This window comes from Notamacropus eugenii, chromosome 4 (genome assembly GCF_028372415.1).
Source record: "Notamacropus eugenii isolate mMacEug1 chromosome 4, mMacEug1.pri_v2, whole genome shotgun sequence".
In the NCBI taxonomy this organism is placed as follows: Eukaryota; Metazoa; Chordata; class Mammalia; order Diprotodontia; family Macropodidae; genus Notamacropus; species Notamacropus eugenii.
In genome coordinates, this window is record NC_092875.1 from 429,662,987 (window position 1) to 429,681,924 (window position 18,938).

At 39.1% G+C, this 18,938-nt stretch overlaps 1 protein-coding gene across 4 annotated transcripts in view; it reads left to right on the forward strand.

Moving 5' to 3' along the window:
• PDZD2 (PDZ domain containing 2) overlaps window positions 1–18,938 on the forward strand; it is a 466,470-nt gene that overhangs the window by 396,874 nt on the left and 50,658 nt on the right. For all 4 annotated transcript variants that reach the window (XM_072605912.1, XM_072605915.1, XM_072605914.1 and 1 more), the window contains 6 exons: window positions 4,377–4,496; window positions 5,361–5,475; window positions 7,944–8,017; window positions 8,462–8,687; window positions 9,863–9,980; window positions 11,343–11,475. In XM_072605912.1, the coding sequence (XP_072462013.1) occupies window positions 4,377–4,496; window positions 5,361–5,475; window positions 7,944–8,017; window positions 8,462–8,687; window positions 9,863–9,980; window positions 11,343–11,475 (786 nt within the window). The remainder of the gene's footprint in view (window positions 1–4,376; window positions 4,497–5,360; window positions 5,476–7,943; window positions 8,018–8,461; window positions 8,688–9,862; window positions 9,981–11,342; window positions 11,476–18,938) is intronic.

The following is an 18,938-nucleotide window of genomic DNA, read 5'->3' on the forward strand; positions in this document are numbered from 1 at the left end:
TTGAAAATGCCTCACTGTTCTAAAGGCATTTGAGGTGACAGAGCTATGATAGGGTGGATGGGATAAAATGTCTCTGGTCAGGCTGGAAGCCTTTCAGCAGTGCTATTTTCCAACAGGACTTGAGTTCAGAAGGAGGAGGAAGTCTTATTAGGAAACTACTTCCTTTATTTTCCTCCCTGCAGTGTATCTTGTATTTGAGAACTGAATTCAACTACCAGGAGACAGTAGGGACTTACAGTGGTATCCAGGCTGTGGTGGAACCCCTATCATTTATCTAATTCAGTCATCAAACACTGGCATGGCTTCTGTATGTCAGACTAATTCTACAACAATATAGTAAGAGGGAAGAAGCTTGAAATAATTTATGTACAATGCTTTGCAAACCTTAAAGCACTGTATAAAAGTCCATAGGAGTGGTGGAGGTGGTAATGGTAGAAATAGGCTAATAGGGAGAGGGGAACATATATTAAGTCATTTCACCATCAAGCAGCAGTTTGATGTGGCAAAAAAAACCAAAAACAACTTGGACATTTTGGTGCCAACCTGAGGAATGAGAGAATTCAGATTTGCGGGCTACGTTGAAGCTTCACATATATGTATCACAAGTACTTCTGCAAAAAATATTTCAAAGATGTACGGATATGACAGTCACCAAATAAAATCACAAGAATGAAATTCATATTTTAAGGAAATAGCTTCTTACCAATGGGAGGATCATTTTCTCAGCTGGTTGTCTGTGTATGGAACAAAGATCAGAACCGATAAGAAACCAGAAGACAACAAAAATATGTATGTATTGACGGGAGGAGAGAGGATGCCATACCATGAAAACCACCCCAACTTGACCGACTGAAACAAAATATTAATATCAAAAAAGGGAAATGGTTAGAGAGCAATTAGAACAATTCATGTAGAAGTCTAACTGATTATCAATAGCATAGCATGAAAGAACCTAAAAATTACCTCAGGCAACAAATTCTCTACACTTGCAGATTAGCAAGGGAACATCAAAGGATGCTAAGAGCAATACCAGTTCAGAATATAAACTCATTTCTAAAATTTCACAGCAGAAGGAAGATCACAAGAAGCGTCATCTCATAAGACATGATGAAGCAGCGAAAGGAAAAGCAGATTTGTAAAAGGCTTGAAAAGAGACACAACTAAACATCATAATCTCAAAGGCATTAAAAAAATGAAACCAGAAAGATGATAACAAACAGATGAAAGACAGAAAAGATCTGTAAAGATTTTTTTTAGAAATTCTTTTCACCAAAAATGATATGAAGTCATCACATCTGGATTCTTAATATCAGAGTCCCAGATGTGCTGCTTAAGGGAGTGGATACACAATCAAAGGGAACAAAGCAGCTATGCTCAACCAAGGAGAACCATAACAAAGCTGAACAATCATGCAAAGGGGAACCATACTGGAGACAACACATTGTTGAGTGTATGAAGGGATCAATTCTCAATATAGCTGAAGGAGGGGAAGATACCAGTGACATTGAAAAAAATCCCAGACCTTATTAATATTAGAAAAAAAAAGGTGACTGAGAAAATGTCAATAGGTATTGAGCCATATGCATACTTTCCCACAGATGTAAAAATTTTTATGAGAATAACTTACATTCAAGTTAAGAGCATACAAGATGAGAAAGATAACAGCAAGCTTATCATCTGCTTTAAACTACATCATGAAACAAAACTGACTGAAAGATAATAAAGAGAACATAAGAATACATGACGTACATTTTTAGCTAATTTATGTGGCAGCTACGTGGTAGAGTACTGGATCTGGAGTTGGGGAGGCTTGAGGTCAAATCCTGCCTTGGATCCTTACTATCTTTGTGACGAATCCTTTAACCTTACTGTTCCTCAGTTTCTTCATCTGTAAAATGAGGATATTTAGTAGCACCAGCCTTACAGGGTTGTTGTGAGGATTAAATGAGATATGTAAAGCACTTTGCAAACCTTAATAAATCCTAGTTTTCTGTTACCACTGTTGACAATAAAATGGCATTTGATTTAAGCCAAATGTCTTAAAGCTTCCCCGCTAACAAAGTGTTTTTGATGTACGTGTCAAAGTTACGTAAGATTCTTCAAAAAATATGAAAACATAAATGAATCGTTTTGACCCTTTAATTGTTAGTATCAAGAAAGGCATAAAACAGGGAGGTGTCTGCTCACTAAAGGTGCTTAACCACTGCCATGGAGGCCATTTGGCACATAATCTACATGGAAGAAAGATTCCCTTCAAATAGTGAGGTCTTCCAGATGCTTCTGTTTGCACGGGGCAATGGGCTGATGGCTTCATCAGCCTGAGACTTTGTGGGGCAGGCCTCCTAAGTGACATCACAGATGGTGTAAAGGATGCCATCAAAGAAACGTAGGATTGGCAAAGAAGACAGGGCAGTCACATCAAGATCGAGACATAAATATTTCACATGGTTATTGGTCATTGGTCAACTAGCAGTGTCAAGGAAGCGCAGGGAAAGCTTCTAGTATGTTGGATGGTGTCTCCATGGTGAGCTCATGCAAGAAGAAGTTGGAGAGTCCCATAGGATAGGCAGGCATAGACCTGTTGTTATCTGTATCATTGTGGGGGAGGGGCAAACTCACTTCAGTGAGATCATAGATCTGTTAGAGTATTGCCGAGGAAAGTGATTGAATATGGTAAAGAAAAGGTCATTTGACAATCCAAGAATAAGCTTCCATACTCCAGGGATGAATGAGAAGTAATCATATACCATTGTAGTCTTAAGAAAGGCATGCTCAACCATCCTTCCCATGCCCATCTCCCTCCCCTGGCTGGTCGGTCTGTCTGTCTGTCTGTCTGTCTGTCTGTCTGTCTGTCTGTCTGTCTGTCTCTCTCTCTCTCTCGCTCTCTCTCACACACACACACACACACACACACACACACACACACATACACACCACTTTTTGATGAGTTAAAGTACAGGAGGCTTATATGACAAGTTGCAAAAGGGAACTGTTCAATGCACATTTAAAGAAATATTCCTGCTAAAAATCTCATTTCTACCTGAGTAGGTAGAAAAATGAAATTTAAGGCAACAAGGAATACTCTGTAATCTCAAAATTCTCCTATTAAATGAGAAGTGACTTTTACTTTATTTTTTGTTTATGCTGGCATAAATGCAACTTCTGGGGAAAGCTATAAATCATCAAGTTATATGTACTATGTTATAAGACTTTAAACTTTATGAAGAATATCCGAGAACTGAACTGGATCCTTACTTTGATATATAACTACATAACTTCTTATTTATGTTGTAAATACCACTCTCTGCTATATGCCCATATTCTGTGGTTGATATACTGAAAAAACCGGAGGTCAGAATTTAAGCTGCTGTGTGCCAGAAGTAGAGACTATCATATATAGAGGAAAATATTTTCTTTTCTCTAGATGAAGGATTAGAGATATAGCTGTAGCAGACTCAGTAGAGTTTTTATAGAATGTGACTTCTCTGGGTGTATATGTGGTTTGTGTTTTTATATTGGACAAAGATTGAGTGGTGATATGTGTGTATGTGTAGTAGTGATAAGATCTTGAAATGCTGATACTTTCTTACCATGGTTTTGACCTTGGCCTGGGACTAGGGACTATGGGGATGTTTGCCAAATGAGAACAGAACCATTAATGGTCATTCTGCATGCCAAAGGCCTTCAGGTTTTGAGACTCTGGGCTCTAATCCAGGATACAAGGAACAGGCGTCTATGGCATTCTGCATAGACTGCAGGAAAATACAGTATGCTAATGGAGTTCCTAAAAACAAGTTAGACATGGATGACACATGCTGGGGATGGTAATCAGTGGCAGCCGTGGCTATTCCAAACATAGCCCACTAGGCTTGTCTCTTCTAAACTCTTTTCTTCCAGTGAAAGTGAATGGGTATGATAGCTACAAGGAGAAAGTGTGAATTGTTTCCATAATATGAAATCTAGAATATTCTTGTGCATGATAAACTTCTCCTTCAAGATTTCAAGACCATGATTTCATCGTTGTGGAAGATACCCTACACTGCACATTGCAGACCCACGATGGATTGGCAGTCCATCCCCAAGAGTTGCTGTGGCTCAAAAATACATCACCCTGTGAGCAGCCTGGTGATAAGCCTCTCCAATCTTGGCTGGGATGTTACCCTGACAAGATGGTATAATCCATTTATGGGCCATTGCTGAAAGCTTGGCATAGGACTTTTTAGAGCTTATATTACTCTGGCTTAAACTTGGAGAACTGAGGTAAATCTGCATATTACAGTGAGCATTAGAGGACAACTCTAACCGAAAGACAAGAGACTATGGTAGCAAGAGAAATAAAAGAATTTCTGACAGTTGTCTAATATGGTTCTATTTAGGAATACCATGTCGTGAAGAAGTCAACTCGGTCTTTGAGCACTGCTCAGGTGGAATCCCCTTGGAGACTTGCTCAGCCCTCCATCATATCCAACATTGTATTGATGAAAGGACAAGGCAAGGTGAGGGCTTTTTCAAGAGTGATTTCCTTCCTCTGAGGTAATTTGTTTCATCTGTGGCTGGGATTGTTTTGTTAGTTATGTAAGAGAAAGATTAACTAAGGAATAGTATTTAAAAATGTGAATTTTATGTAGTTCTAAGTGTCTCCTCTGGGCATTCTTTGCTCTGAGCTTAGGATGGAATTGGATCCCTTATATCTCTTTCCTTTCTACCTCCCACTCTATGAGAAGTAAATGCCACCTGGTCCAGGACACATAATTTGGTGATAGAATGGAGTCCCCCATTTTAAAGTATCTCATGATCTTCAGAAAGGCAGAGCCTGTGACCTCTGAACAAGCCCCTATTAAATCTTCTCAGTGAGCTTAATGGTTTTCCATTATTAGGGAATAAATGACCAGGGCTCTTTAAATGGTTCATTCTTAATGTGAAGTGGAAAAGAATAAAATACAATAATGAAACTAGCATAGCAGCATGAAATGAGGTTTCCCTGTTCCTCAGAATCATTTTATGCTTCTAAAAGTAACATATGGTGAATAAGAATGGAAGTTGATCCCAGAAAACAGTTTGAGAAGAAAATCCCTGACATAATTTGTCTCCAAGTGATTAGAATATTACATTTGCTGAACCTGGGAACGTGAATCATATTAGCAGTGGTCTCTGGAAAGGGAACTTGGCATGTTGTCTTGTCCTCATCTTTAATAAAATGATCTATCATTTCTATGATTTGTTTTTGATCCACAAATTCTTTAGGATTCAAATTTTTAGTCTCAAGTTGATTTTTAATCCTTTTAAAAAAGCATCTCTTTATTCAATCTAATTTTATTGTGTTATGGTCTGTAAAAGCTGTCTTTTTGATTTGGGTCTAGGGCCTTGGCTTCAGTATTGTGGGAGGCCAGGATTCAGCCAGGGGCCGGATGGGCATTTTTGTCAAGACAATTTTCCCAAATGGAGCAGCTGCTGCAGATGGAAGACTCAAAGAAGGTAAGAGAGCATCGCCTGAGATATAATGAAAATAAGGCTTTGACCCAATGTGAATCTATGCCTGCAAACAAAAGGGAAGAAGGGCCAGCTTCACTCAAATCCCTTCTTGCCTTCCTCTTGAGGTTCATGGCTACACGAGAAATCCCAGTGGATAAAAACCAACAAACTTGTTAATCAGAAATGCAGTCACTTTTTCCAGCAGAGGAACTTCTTTGTGGTTGAAGTTTATTGAGATGTTTTATGTAATCGTATATTATGCTAGAAACTAGGATATTATTTCTTTATGGAGATAATCTATGTCTTTCTTTGAGTCTTTGAATTGAGACAATAGCTCTTCACCTATAATGCCAAAACAGGCACTCAGTGCCGGGACTTTTAAAAGTAGCAATTACACTGCACAACCTCTTCTTTGCCATGAATAGATTTCCTTTCCTACATGATTAAATCAGTCTTTTCCAAGTAATTTTCAAAACTAGCAAGAATACTTATTTAAACTGGCTTCAAAGGCTATTTACTCTTTACTACTTAAATAATATTGCTAGATTGAATTAGTAAGATTAGAGATTTCTTCCCAGTAGGAATGATGGTAGAAATTTGTGCTTGAACAGGGTGATGTGAGCAGGCTGAATGTTTCCAGGGCAGATGATTATTCATCTCTCTTAGAGGAAGGTTTAACTCCCTAGTGAAGTTTTTGCCTTTAGTTTTAGAACAATATGAAACGTACAGAGCATTTCTGTAACGAACTGCTAGCTTTCAGTTCATGTACTTGAAGCGTATCTTGCTTAATAGGGCCAGGTAGAATGAGCCTAAGATACAGAAAGGATCAATGACTCAAAATCCTTAAGGGTTCCTGATTCTTTTAAATATGGCCTCCAAATATTTCGAATATAGCATACTTTTCTTAATTAGTACATGAGTGAGCTTGGACAAGTCACTTTACTTTTCTGGGACTCAGTTTCCTCATTGGTAGGATGAGGGGACCACAAAGGTCCCTTCCAGCTCTGGACGTGTGCATGACCTAAATGGGCAAGAGCAGGCTAGTAACAGATGTGTAGGAGGACATGGTCTACAAGGTTCCTATAAAGAATCATAGGATACGTGATGTGTTCATAGTAAACAGTTCAGGACAATGTTGTGGTCTTGTGTTCAGATAATGTAACTAGGATTTTGTCCTAAGGCCCCCAGGCTGAGGAAAGCCCTGAGAACCTTGTGCTCCTTTAACCAGGAGAAGCAACAGAGCTTAGCATGGAGTTAGCAAGAAGAATTAGTTAAATAAGAATGTCCTATAGCCGTGTTTTTGGTGAATTCTCCATAGCCTGTAACTCTGCTCCTTTCCTGGAGGTGGCCTCTCCAGCAAAGTTCACATAATTTCCTTGGAGCTTTCCTCAAAAATGGCTTTGTGACTCAAGATCCTTGCCCTATGTAACAGAATATTCCTACTTTATGGCTGTTGGAGTATGTGTGGGAAGTCTTTCATCTGTGAAAGTACTTTCCATTTTTAGTCTGCTCTTCCATGTTGGGCCATTTTTTTCTTTTTGTTGTTGTGGTGCCAAGGAACAGACAGAGCCATGAATGTCACATGGTTCAGCCTGGGCACTAAACTTGTGTGTAGATGTGAAGCAGGACTCACATCTCAGAACAATCAACAAGATATTCAAAAACTCTCTCCCATCTTCTAGTGACATAACCAAGCAGCTCTGAAAATGCCCTGGCCATTGTTTTTTTGTTTTTTTGTTTTTTGGATGGAAAAGGGAGAGATCTGACATCACACAGCAGTCTTGATAGGAGCATACAATGGCCATCATACTCAATGACTGAGTGCCTAGAAATGTCAGTAAGAAGACAGGCATTGGAAAACTTAGTGATTTCTAAAGGTGGGGCTACCTTGGTCTTTGGGCTTCAGGGCATAGGCTTTGTCCCAGTGTCCTCAGTCACTACTGCCCAAGCATGGCAGTGACTTGGGCAGCTTGGCCTCCTAGTTGTGATGAAAAGAGATTGCCTCTGGTGCCATCACACTTTAACTCCTGGCATTAGGGCATTTACTGCCATACTGAGAATTAGGCTGGGAAATAAAACTTATAGTTTGCGCACCAATAGAAGGAATGCTGTCTGTGGGAAGGGACTAATATTTATTTTAGTCATTTTATCCCCAGCACTTAATGCAGGCCTCCAGTGGATGCTCAATGAGTTTGTTGGATTGAATCAAATAATGTATTTAGGAGTTTGTTTTCATCAAAGACTAAGATCCATGATTGCTGATAAAGAACTCTCCTTATCATTAATTGACTGGTTTTATTACCACCCTAGGAGCTGAGACAAATGAAAATAGAGTGGAGCAATAGAAGTCATCTTATGCCAACTAATAAATCAAGTCTTTTGTAGGAGCCCATTACTGTCCTGATGGTCTAGTTAGTGTATTCCTGTAGGCTCTAGATAAATGCTAACTTGGTCTTGCTTTGGATCATTAGGAGATGAAATCCTTGAAGTGAATGGAGAATCCCTACAGGGACTGACCCACCAAGAAGCCATTCAGACTTTTAAGGTAACAGAATGAGAGCAGAGACCTGTTGATCTATTTTTTTAAATTTATAATTAAATTTCTCTTTCATTATAAACATAGCAGTCATAAACAAAAATATTTTATAAGACAAAACCAGAAACTTGAATGAGTTACTGAAATTCTGTTATAGTTTGTTTTTAAAAGTATGTGTATGTATATATATGTTTGTGTATATATGTATGTACATGTATATATATACACATACAGACACATATGTAGTTGTATAATTTAATAAGATAGCAACAAAAATGCTCTGTTTCTTGCAATTTTTTGTTTTCCATAAATTATTAAAAAGTGTTTTGTTCATGCACTTTTTTAACCAACTTAATTTTTCCTTATTGTTTTCCAATTTTGTTGGGCTTATTTGCGACTTCTGGTATAAATGCACTCTCTATTCCTTCTTTACTGATGTTTTTGTTTCCATAGCAACTCAAGAAAGGTGTTGTGACCCTGACTGTACGCACAAGGTTACGCAGCCCAAGCCTTACTCCATGCCCAACGCCCACGCTAATGAGCCGATCCAGCTCCCCAAATTCTAATACTAGTGGAGGAACTCCTGCACCTGGCTCAGATGAAGGAGATTCCTCCTCTTTGAGTCGAAAAGGCCCAGGACCCAAGGACAGAATTGTCATGGAAGTCACACTCAACAAAGGTGATATAATGTGCTCCCCAATGGGTCCTGTTGTCTTATAAAGAATATTTAACCAGTTGTAATGTTCCTCTCTCTTCATTTTCTCCTGAGTTCCATCTGAATTTCTGAGTTCACACTATTATGTGAAAGTTCACTTTCCTTGCATGGTGAAAAACTACCCTCTAGATAGATATTGGGATTTTAATTATAAAGTCACTGTAGATAAGGGAAAGAATCCCAGTGATGCACTCCTCAGATAAAGTCCCATCTCTCAGACAGTGAAGAATATATTAGATCCTCTGATTCTGAAGCTAAAGAGAGAATTTTAGAAATTATTTTAAAAACTCAGTTCAGCCAGGCTTGGTGACACATCCCTATAATCCCTGTTACTGGGGTGGTGGAGGCTGATAGATTGCATGAGCCTCAGTTCTGAGCTTCAATTGGGCTAAAAACATCTGAAATAAGACTGACACCAGTATGGTAAGTCTCCAAGAATGGAGGACATCAGGCTGCTTAAGGAAAGAGCAAACCAGCTTAGGTCAGAAATAGAGCAGGTCAAAGCTCCTATGATGAAGGGCTGGGGGATGAGGTCTATGAGTATCCATCCATTGCCCCTTTTAGCCTAGGTGAGATAGGGAGACTCAGTCTCTAAACAACAACAGCTATTCAAGACGATTACACTTATCAGTCAGTCATTCACGGAAATAGGTGATTATAAGCTAAAAGGCCAGAGATAATCCCCGAACATCACTGATTCTCATCTCCGTCTTCTGCGCACCCTTGGTACAAGTGCTTTTGGATCAATAAAATGAGTAGAAAGTCAAAAGGTGAACAAGGAAGGAGAGACTCAAGAACCTTCAAAAAATCAGTCCCTGGTTAAGCCAGTGTTGAGTCATTTAAAAAAACAATTGACTTTGGGCCTCCAATTCTACAGTGAATTCCCTCATTAACAGAACATAGACCCCTTCTTTTCAAACAGTTTTTTGGGAAAGGGCTAAGGAATGATAAGGCGGTACGTATGTATTGGTTCACACTCTGATCCTAGCCACAAAATGAGAAGGTATTGGTGAAAAGGGGAATTTGTTCCAAGAACCTATGTAGACATATGATGAGGTTTCATTCAAAAGGGATAGAATTGTCTTTTGTTGTGTTTTTTTTCTTTTCTGTTTACTTCCTTTATATTCTACTTTTCACAGAGCCAGGAGTCGGATTAGGTATTGGTGCTTGCTGTCTGACTTTGGAAAATAGCTCTCCAGGCATTTATATTCATAGCCTTGCCCCAGGATCAGTAGCCAAGATGGACAGTAGACTAAGGTAAGGTGTGAGCTTGTTAGCATGGGATCCATAAGGCAGTTCCAGACACCCTTAGAAACATGACTTTCACACAACAGGACAATGCTAAGCTAGAAATACATATGCATATTGATGAGGTATGAATATAATGAAATGGCTTTAATTTGTACCTTGTGCGTATAATATTTGTGTGTGTGTATGTGTGTCCCAATGTAATTCCCCCATATTCAGACTGAGGAAAGTGTTGAGCAGAGTGATGTCACAGATGAGGCATCCAGGCAATATCATCTTATGTTGAACTTGCTTCATCCCAGTTTGTTGGACTGTGCCCCAATTGAAGTGGTGCCTGGGGCAGAGCTATGGCCACCTATTCATAAAAACCTGTTGCTCTTGCTTTGGTCCCTATGGCGAAGGAGGCAAACTGCTTAAAACTCCTTATGCCTCTGTAGCCACGTAGCATTCCCCTTAGCTCTGGGTGCCCTAGGGTAGGTTGAGGATTGTTAGACAAGTATTACCTGCTTCGGCCTTTTGGGTTTCTAGTAATCTCTTGTAATATATTATTAGCTGATGTTTATTGTGAATATGCACACTTAAAAAAGAATCAATAAATTGTGAAAAAGAACATTAGAAGTTTTTTTCTTGATTACTAGAAGTATATATTTTCTTTAATGACATCCCAAGATGATGATTCTTTTTTGAATGCTTCCATATGTCTGTAGCCCACCAAGTGAACATACTTAGATTCTTAGACAAAAGAGTCTTTGTTTTTTAAAGCTGACTTCCCTGTCCCTAATTTAAAGGGAAAATAGGCAGCTCATCCCAAATTTCTCATTAGCTCAAGTTTGAAATGGTTTTTCAAATTCTTGAGCAGGCTTTTGTGAACTTTTTTTTTTTTGTAAATTACATTACATTAATCATTTCAAGATGGCAGGAATAAGGAAACCAGTAGTGAGAACTATTTTGTCTATCCTTCTTCTGAAAACATCAGGGTGGATAGGCAGTGCCCTTTGCCAACATTCAGTCTATTAGGTTTATTTTATGAATGATCTGCTGTGGTATCGGTATCTAGTGGAGGATGGGATGCCATTTTTCAAGCTAAAATTTTGGTGAGAAATTTGTCTTCAGACATATTTCTGAAGCATACCTCTTATCCCTCAGCAGTAAGTTGATGGACATCAGACATCCATAAGACATTCATTTTCAAACATTGCCAATCTGTGCTTTCATTTTGCTGAATTATGTATGTTGCAGTGGAATGTTTTATTGCATGAGGGAGGTGAATCTTTAAGAAGAGATACTAACAGCTAGTATTCCTCCTTCACCAAGAAATCTCCTGCAGGAAGCCAAGTACTATCTGAAATGCTGTTGTGTTTGCCTCCTTAGCCGTGGTGACCAAATCTTAGAAGCAGATTCTGTCAGCCTCCGCCACGCTGCATTAAGTGAAGCCTATGCCATCCTGAGTGAGTGTGGCCCAGGACCGGTTAGCCTCATCATTAGTCGTCACCCAAACCCAAAGGTAAAGTATGGAATGCCGCCCCTTGCGTTTAAAGAGGATGTATTATGCATTTCCCAACCAAAAGGCATATGTTTGGGTTTACTTAGTTAGGAAAAGTGATTGATTGATCCTGGTCCCTTCACGTGGAATGAACTTGCCAGGTCCTCATGACCAATAGAATTTTTCTGAATGTGCTGTGTAAATGGAAGAGTTACCTTTTGTTTCACACAGAGTATGGGGAAACAATACAATAACCCCAAACCCAACTGCTACTTCCAAAAGACTTCAAAATGGTCTCTAGGCTTTTGTTGTGCTTGCCCTTCATTCTTGATGGTCCTCCATGACATCAAGATGATGACATGACTTGCAGTTGACTTTGATTTGAGTGAGGGAGGGCTGTGCAAGGTCACCAACCTCATCCTCCTCTCCTTTGCCATCTGGATCCAGTGGCCTGATAGTCATCAGGACAGCTGGAGATGGCCCAGGATGTAATGTGGGTCCCTGGCCCTTTCAGGCTAAGGTCAGAGAGTATTTCTGAAGTTGACAAGAGTATTAAAACACCAAGTTTGCGGGGCAGGCAGACCTGATCAGGACTAGTTTATTTTGAGACAAAAGAAACAGCAAACTTAACTAGCCTGTATGGAGGTAGGACTTCGACCTTGGTCTTATCAACATTCTATATGGTAGATGGAAGGAAGGGGAAGATTGATGTTGAACCTTTTTAACCATACAGTGTTTTGGTAGTGTTGTGAATTATTGCTGCCATCTTGGGAAAGAGCCACTTCTTCATAGCAATTTGCAAGACTTCTTTTCATTTAGGCAAAATAGACTAAATTATGCTTAGTAGTAAATAAAAATATTTTCTAGAAGATTCCAGAAACTTTCAAACTCTATTTTTCCAGAGAGAATTATTATGAGCATGGTGTTGTTATTGTGGTCATTAATGAGAGGCAGCTGGCAAGTCTGGGGTAGTAGATAGAGGACCTGCCTTAAATCTGGTATGATCTAAGGTGAAGTCCTTCCTGGCACGAATACTGGCTCTGTGACCCCAAGTGAGTCACCTGATGTTTTGGGTAACTCTACATAATTCTCTCTGACCATAGAGAAGATGTTGACCTGAATTGACAGAAGGCGTTTCCTCACAAAAAAAGTTCCCTTTCCATGGTTCCAGTCCCTATCTTGAATATTATCAAATAAACTGATTTGATCAAGATCAAATCAAGTGATAACTGATGACAAGCAATGATCCTTTGAGAGGAGGCGTAAATTGATGGTCAATGACATAAGAGCTACAACTGAGCACTTTTTTGGTGAGAATTGTACTCACTGTTTGGAATCTAATTTCACCTAAGTTCTCAGAGTGAAGTGACATACTTGAATCAGTGAACTACTGAGCATTTTCATCTTTCTGTCTGGGCATTTCTCTAGTGCTTTAGAGCTAAGTTCATAAAATGCTCCTATCAAAAAGACAAATCTCTTTTGAGTTTGAAGAGGTTTCCTTCTCTCAAGGAGAACTTCACTTTTTTGTTGAGGAGGACTTAGAATGTGTGACCAGGAAATGGTCAGTTTCTCTTCAGAGGTAAGTGTATCTCTGCCAATAGAAAAAAAGAATATAAAGGTTGGTTTTATAAGTTTTCAGATCCCTTGGATTGTGGGTCTTACTTCCTCAATTATGAATGAAATAAATAAACTGGACATTTCAGATAAACTATATAGAGAAGCTTCTTTATAAGGTCATTTAAAAAACAATCCTCATAAAGTGTTATAATAGAATAACATGGAGCAGCTTCTTGCGCTGTGTGTGATTGAAGAAACTCTTGTGTTTAATTTTTAAAATTCATTTTGGAAACCTTCCTGCTAACCAACAGAGAGGTATCACTGGATGTAACTATGCATCTTAATGCTGTATTAAAATTCTAAAGACCATAAAACATGAAGGTTAGATTTACATTCTCCTCCACAGACTTTTCATTGTAGCCCTACTACACATCCTTTCTAAGAATGGGGTTCTTTTTAACTTGTTTTTTAAGGGACATCTCCTAGGGAAAGGGAAAAAAACTATAGATGTTTCATGATCCTAGGAGCATAGATTCAGAGCCTCGAGGGATGCTTATTTATTTCTTGGGGATGTCTCCAAGAGAAAGAGAAAAAGCTCTATAGGTAAAATAAATTCTTGATCCTACACCTAGAAGGGACTTTTGAGGTCACTTAACACCGACCTCTCAGGGCCATTTTGAGGATAACATAATTTTAAGAATGCAAATGTAAAGCACGTTACAAACTTTAAGGTACTATATGAATATTAGCTATTATTATTTGGTTCAGTTCCTTCATTTTACAGATAAGGAAATTAAGTCCCAAAAAGTGATTTCCCAAGGTAGTTTCCCATAGCAGAGACAGGATTTGAACCCAGACCCTTTTCATTGTAGCACACTACCTATTTGTATGGTGATAGAAAACACAATGTACTAGGGATCAATAACCATTTTCTAATTAAATAGACATTTAAATGATTAGGCAATTGAGAACTTATTAGGCTACCATTTGGAGAAGGCCTTGGGGGCATTTTTCTTCCTCTTTCCTCCTTTCCCATCTTGGGAGCCTCTAGGCCCAGAATCAGAACCGTATCACCCAGAGCACTCACTTATACTGAGAAATGAGGAGCCATTCAAGTTAGGGGTGGGGGGCAGGGGGAAGATGAGGGGGTGGCACAAGGCTAGAGGAAAGTAAAGGAAACCCTGGGTCATAGGGACTTGTCAGATTGAAGGGAACCCTTTCATTTTGCAGACAAGGAAACCGAGACCCAAAGAGGTACAGTGATTTGCCAGGTTCATAGACTTAGTCATTCAAAGAACCAAGTTCTGACTATTCTACCTTCAAATCCGTTGTGGAAAGGAGGGGAGGTTTTATTGTCTATCCTAGTACCATATTTCCAAAAGAAAGGAAATCTAACCTGCAAAGCAATGTGTAAGAGAAAATGCCCAACTTTTTTTTTTGACCATGTTATGAACTGAAGAGGAATTTGTGATCCTATCAATGTGTGCACCCCTTTCACCATACAGATAGCAGCCCATCCACGTCTTAATCATTTTTGCTCTCTGATTATTGGCTTTCACATCTTGCAACAGTCCGTGCGAATTTCTGAGCAGCTCTGCCAAACCCTTCCAAATGCCTTCCCTGCTTCATTCCAGAAAACGTTAGATTTAGAGACAGAGAATCTGGATTCAAATCTTGACATTGGTACATACTACCTCTGTCTCATCAATCCAATTTTTCAGCCTCTATGGGCCTCAGTTTCCAGAGAGGAAGGACCTGATGCCCTCTAACTCTAAATCCTAGGATCTAATCCAACTTGCTGCTCCTGATCTGCTATGGGTTGAAAAATCAGATGTTTGAGAGCAATTAAACTATGGGTTTCAGCAAAGGTCAGATTGTCCATTAAATAAAGTACACGAGCTTTCTGGCATCGCTTTTGGATTGTTAGAGATCTTTTGGGCTTGCTTCTGTAGAAGTTCTTGGATGGATTGGTGTTACATAAGGTTGCTGGATAGCAGATTTCTAGATGGGTGGACAAAAGTGCGGTATGAAATAGGAGATCTGTGGCCCTTCATCAGTTATCTTCCTTAATAATTCCTTTCTAGCTAGTTTGTCTTTTCTATTAATCAGTCTTTTGCATTTTTGTCCTCTTGACGAGTAGGGGCACAAAGGGGTAGAGAGCTGGATCTGGAGTCAGGAAGACCTGGGTTCATATCCAGCTTCCGATATTTATTAGTTATGTAATCCTGGACAAGTTTCATCTGTAAAATTAGTTTCATCCATAAGATAAGAATAATAATAGACCTTCCCTCCCAAAATTGTGCTGATTAAATGAGGTAATATCTATAAAGTTTTATGTTTATACTAGCTATTTTTTTCTCTTGGTAATAATCATCATGCTGAAGAATTTTACCTTTCACATCTGCCTCTTCTGCTCTTTGATCAGCCTATTCTCCTTTTACCTCTATTTCTTTTCCTGACTAACAATTTTGGTACTGCTCTGCCTTGTTGCTCAGATCATTGATGGAATGAATTACTTTCAACTTTTTCCGGGACCTTGGCTGTCAACCAAACCCTAACCAATCATGTGGCTATCATCACCCTTCAGAAACAAGCTTTATTTTTCCTGAGCAAGATTTTGTAGTTGTTCAGACAGTTATTTTTCAGTCGTGTCTGACTCTTTGTGACCCCATTTGGGGTTTTCTTGGCAAAGATACTGAAGTGGTTTGCCATTTCCTTCTCCAACACATTTTATAGATGAGGAAACCAAGGCAGAGTTAAGTGACTTGCCTAGGGTCACACATAACTGAGACTGGATTTAAACGTAGGAACATGAGTCTTCTTAACTCCAGGCCCAGCACTATGCACTGTACCACCCTGCTGCTCCCCACTAAGAAGATATGACCCAGCTCTTAACATTCTTCAGTAACAAATTAAAGTCAATGATTTGCAACTTGTAGCTCTGTATAGGTTGAACTTCACAGTTCTTTCCAGGAGAACACTGACCCATTAGCAATTCTGAAACTCAATTCATCTTTGCCAGTATCATGACACTGCTAAAGGGCATTTCAATCCTTAGAAAGACCTCGGACAAGCCAAGTAAGGTCTGTTGCTCACTACCAAATGCCGGCTAGTTCATATTTCGAGTTCCAATGTGACGATTTCTCTTGGTGACTCTGGGATGCCTCAGTCCAATCATAAGGATATCTCAGGAAAAGTCATAGTATATCTCAGGAAAATGTATTTGTTTCATGGGCTTCATCTCCCTGGGAGGCTACTAAGACCCTCTTAGCTGTAATGCTTATTCCGCATTTTTTATGGTCAAAGTCCAATTTTTTTTGTTTAATATTATTTTCATGTTGCTCCAGCTTTCGGGAAAATAGTACATTCTGTTACTGAATGTTTGGGTCTCGACAATTTTCATCTTTTTCCAAGACAAATACCATAGTGATTTTCTTTTCTTCTGTTACTCATAATGGTTGTTGAGTTGCATTCTGGGATTAGTCAAATTGTTTGAGGGCAGAGTGGCTGAGGTGCTGGACCTGTTTCTGGTGCTTTTTCTATCTCATGTGAAACAAAATGGGCAATACTTCTAAAGTGTGTTTTCTGGAATGAAGTGCAAGTGGCTGGGTCTCTTGGCAAGGTTAGAACTCTATAAGAAGTAGTTAATGTTTTAAAAAGTCAACAGCCTTATTATTTTTTGTTTCATGTCAAAGAAATAACTCTTAAACTTGCAAATGTTGAAAGTCTGGAATCATGGTAAAACCAAATCAAGGAGAAAACCAGCCAGTATTTCTAAAGCTGATGTTTTTCCTGGCTCTTTCATTTAAAATTAGGCTTTGCCTTCACTAAGAATTGTGTATTTGAGGAAGATTTTAAAAAAAATGCTTTCACAAGTATTTTTCTTATGAATTTGAATAATAATATGGGAAACATATTAAGTAAAAGTCAAGACATAATTCTTTCTTCAGTGGTCAGACTTCATGCCTAATTCTATTTAAATCCATATATTTCAAGATTAAAACTCATCTCTGGATTTCTCTCCAAAGGATCACTTTTATTACTTACATATATTATTTGGGTACTTGAAAAAGCTACATTGTCAAAACCACATCCCCTCTGCTTTTGTATTCAAAAATCATTTTCATGAGAACTTTCTAAAAGTTCAAGTACTAACAATTTAAGTCTATAAATCATCATGATAAGCATGAAAATAATTGTCCCAAATTGGAAATGACTAAAAATTTGTATTCTAAAGATAAGTTATCTTAGGTTGTATTAAAAGAGGCAAAGATTCAAGGAATAAGTAGCTAATTGTATACCCCAAATTTTGCTCCAGTTAAATAGTAGTGCATTCATGTCTGGGTACCACATTTGAAGGACTCTGGGAAGCCATAGGGTGTTCAGAGGAGAGCAACCAGAATCAGTCAATGAGCAGTTATTGATTAAATACCTACTGAGTGCACATATTCTTGCAAGTACTGAAGAGTAGAAAGAAAGAAATGAAAAATGAAAACTCCTTGATCTCAAGGAATCATATCTTAAACTTATCAGAGATATACAAGATGATGAAGGACCTTAAGGTCACTTCAGAGTGACTGTTAGCTGAAGGAACTGGGGATATTTAGATATAACTGCCTTCAAGTGTTTGAAGACCTCTCACCTAGAAGAGGAAGCAGCCTGATTCTGCTTGGCCCTAGAGACAAAAAGAATTAGAAACCGTGGAGTAGAAATGTAGAAAAGATCAATTTAGGTTCAGCTTGAAGAAAAACTTCCTAAGGATTAAAGCTATCCCCAGATGGAATAGACTGCTTGCAAATGGCAGTGAGTTTCCTCTCATTGGAGGCTTTTAAGCAAAAGCTATAAATATGACTACTTGTGGGGTCTCTTGTAGAGAGAATTTTTTTCTAGGATGTAGGTCAGACTACTCTTTACATGGAAAACACTGTGAAGTCAGTACACAAGGCAATCCCCACTTTACAGGTAAAGAAACTGACTCTCGAAGAGATAACGCGACCTGCCTATAGTCACACAGTAAATGTCAGAGGCAGGATTAGAACATTTTCCTGACCCTCAGTCCTGTGCTGCTGAGGAGCCCTCCCAAGCTGGGCAGATCATAATTACTGGAGTTAGGGGTGAGACTGAGAGTAGGGTGGGCTAGTATTTGTCTCTCCTCATCAGCTGCTTACATAGTAGGTGGGGAAAAGAAACTCCTTTTTCTATCTGTAGCATATAGCAGCAGAAGCTAAAACTGAATGAGAAAAGTTCAGATTGACATGCTCCATCATGGACTGTACTTCCGTATAAATAACTGAGAAGCAATATGGCACAGCAGCAAGTGCTGGATTTGGAGTCAGAGGAGAGGGTGTCGTCAACCTAGAGACAGTATGGATCCCTGAGCCCTTCTAGTCCAGACTCCCCATTTTACTGATAAAGAAACCAAAGATTAAGGAAGGTGAGTGACTCTGAGCCCAGGGTCACCCAAGTATGAAGTATGTGAGTCCTCTAACTCCAGAGTCAAGCCCTCCCCATCTGAATCTTGACTCTTCCACTCAACTATTTTTGTGATGTAGGCAAGTTGCTCAACCTTTCTGGGCCTCAGTTTCCTCATCACTAAAATAAGGAAATAGATGCCTTTCAAATATCTCACTCTCCTTGTTCTCTCTCTCTCTCTCTCTCTCTCTCTCTCTCTCTCTCTCTCTCTCTTTCTCTCTCTTTCTCTCTCTTCCCCCCCCTTTCCCTCTCTACCTCCTTCTCCACCCCCCACATACGTATAAATCAATACAGATTTTCAGTCTTAACACAACGATAAAATGTTCTTGGATTAGTCCACCAATAGTAGACAACAGCATTCAGGTCCTTTAATGTCATGTTGGCTCAGCTCAAGAGAGTCCATTCCACATCAATGTCAAATATTATGTCCAGGGCACATGGACATGTCACAGACA